The following is a 1,035-nucleotide window of genomic DNA, read 5'->3' as shown; positions in this document are numbered from 1 at the left end:
CAATCAAATTTAGATCAGTAATATTCATAAGTAAATCAGAAACAGCTCTTAGACCTAAAGCAATAAGGTTATCATCAGAATAAAAAGAAGTTAAAGATGTGTATATTGTTTTAATATAATTAGGATATAATAAAATAAGATTCTTTGTTGGTTCATAATTATGAGTTTCAGTCCAAATACAAGAATTAAATAAAAGTCTTGATAAATCTTCGAATTGATTATTTGGAGCATCATTTAAAATTTTATTAATTGCAAACGGAATAAAATCTTTAGAAATTTTTTTCATAATATTTGGATCTTCTGTTGTTGCACAATTTGCAATTGCTCCAATTAATAATTTAACTAAATCTTCATCTTCAGAATAAAGATAAGATGAAAATATATCAAATATTCCTGTTGAATTAACTACTTGAATATAATCTTCAAAACATAATTGAAAAAAATATTTAAAACAAGTTCTTCTAATAACTGTTCCACTTTCTACTCTTGCAATTACACTTTTACAAATTGTTTCACTTGATGCTATATAACTTGTTTCAGGTCTTTTTAATCCTAATCTAAGTGCTTCAATACAATCATTTGCAATATTAATATCATCATCTTTTTGTAATAAATAAATTGTTAATTCAACTGCTTTTATTATTGTTTCTCCATCTACAAATTGGTTCAATAATAAATTTTTACACATCCAAGGAATTAAATTATAAACACCATTTAATTTAATTATTTTTTCAATGTATTGAAAAATATCAAATGTTCCAAATATTTGAGTATAATTAAAGTCTTCTTCATTACAATCAAAAATTATATTACATATTAAATAAAACAAATTTTTAATTGTTATTGGTGATTTAAATTCTATTACTTTTGTTATTGTTGATAAAAATCCTTGTTTAATAATATCTTTTGTATATTTATTTGAATCTGGAAAACTTATATACCCATTTAATAATTGTAAACTATTTTGTACTAATATCTCATCTTCTTCCATTAAATTTTGAATTATTAATTTAATTATTCCACTTTCTTGAATAT

General features: G+C 21.5%; 1 protein-coding gene across 1 annotated transcript, besides 2 other annotated features; it reads right to left on the bottom strand.

Annotated features, from left to right (window-relative positions):
• On the bottom strand, nucleotides 1–991 carry EDI_040810 (uncharacterized protein; the record flags this gene model as incomplete). Its single annotated transcript, XM_001734824.1, has 1 exon — nucleotides 1–991. A coding segment is annotated over one exon (991 nt), but the record flags the coding sequence as incomplete, so codon positions are not given.
• Nucleotides 800–839: a sequence feature (AT_rich).
• Nucleotides 990–1,019: a sequence feature (AT_rich).
• The last annotated feature ends 16 nt before the right edge of the window (nucleotides 1,020–1,035 follow it).

Source organism: Entamoeba dispar, genomic scaffold (genome assembly GCF_000209125.1).
Source record: "Entamoeba dispar SAW760 scf_1105229458675 genomic scaffold, whole genome shotgun sequence".
In the NCBI taxonomy this organism is placed as follows: Eukaryota; Evosea; order Mastigamoebida; family Endamoebidae; genus Entamoeba; species Entamoeba dispar.
Note: the sequence above shows the minus strand (reverse complement) of the source record. Positions and strands in the feature narration are given on the sequence as shown.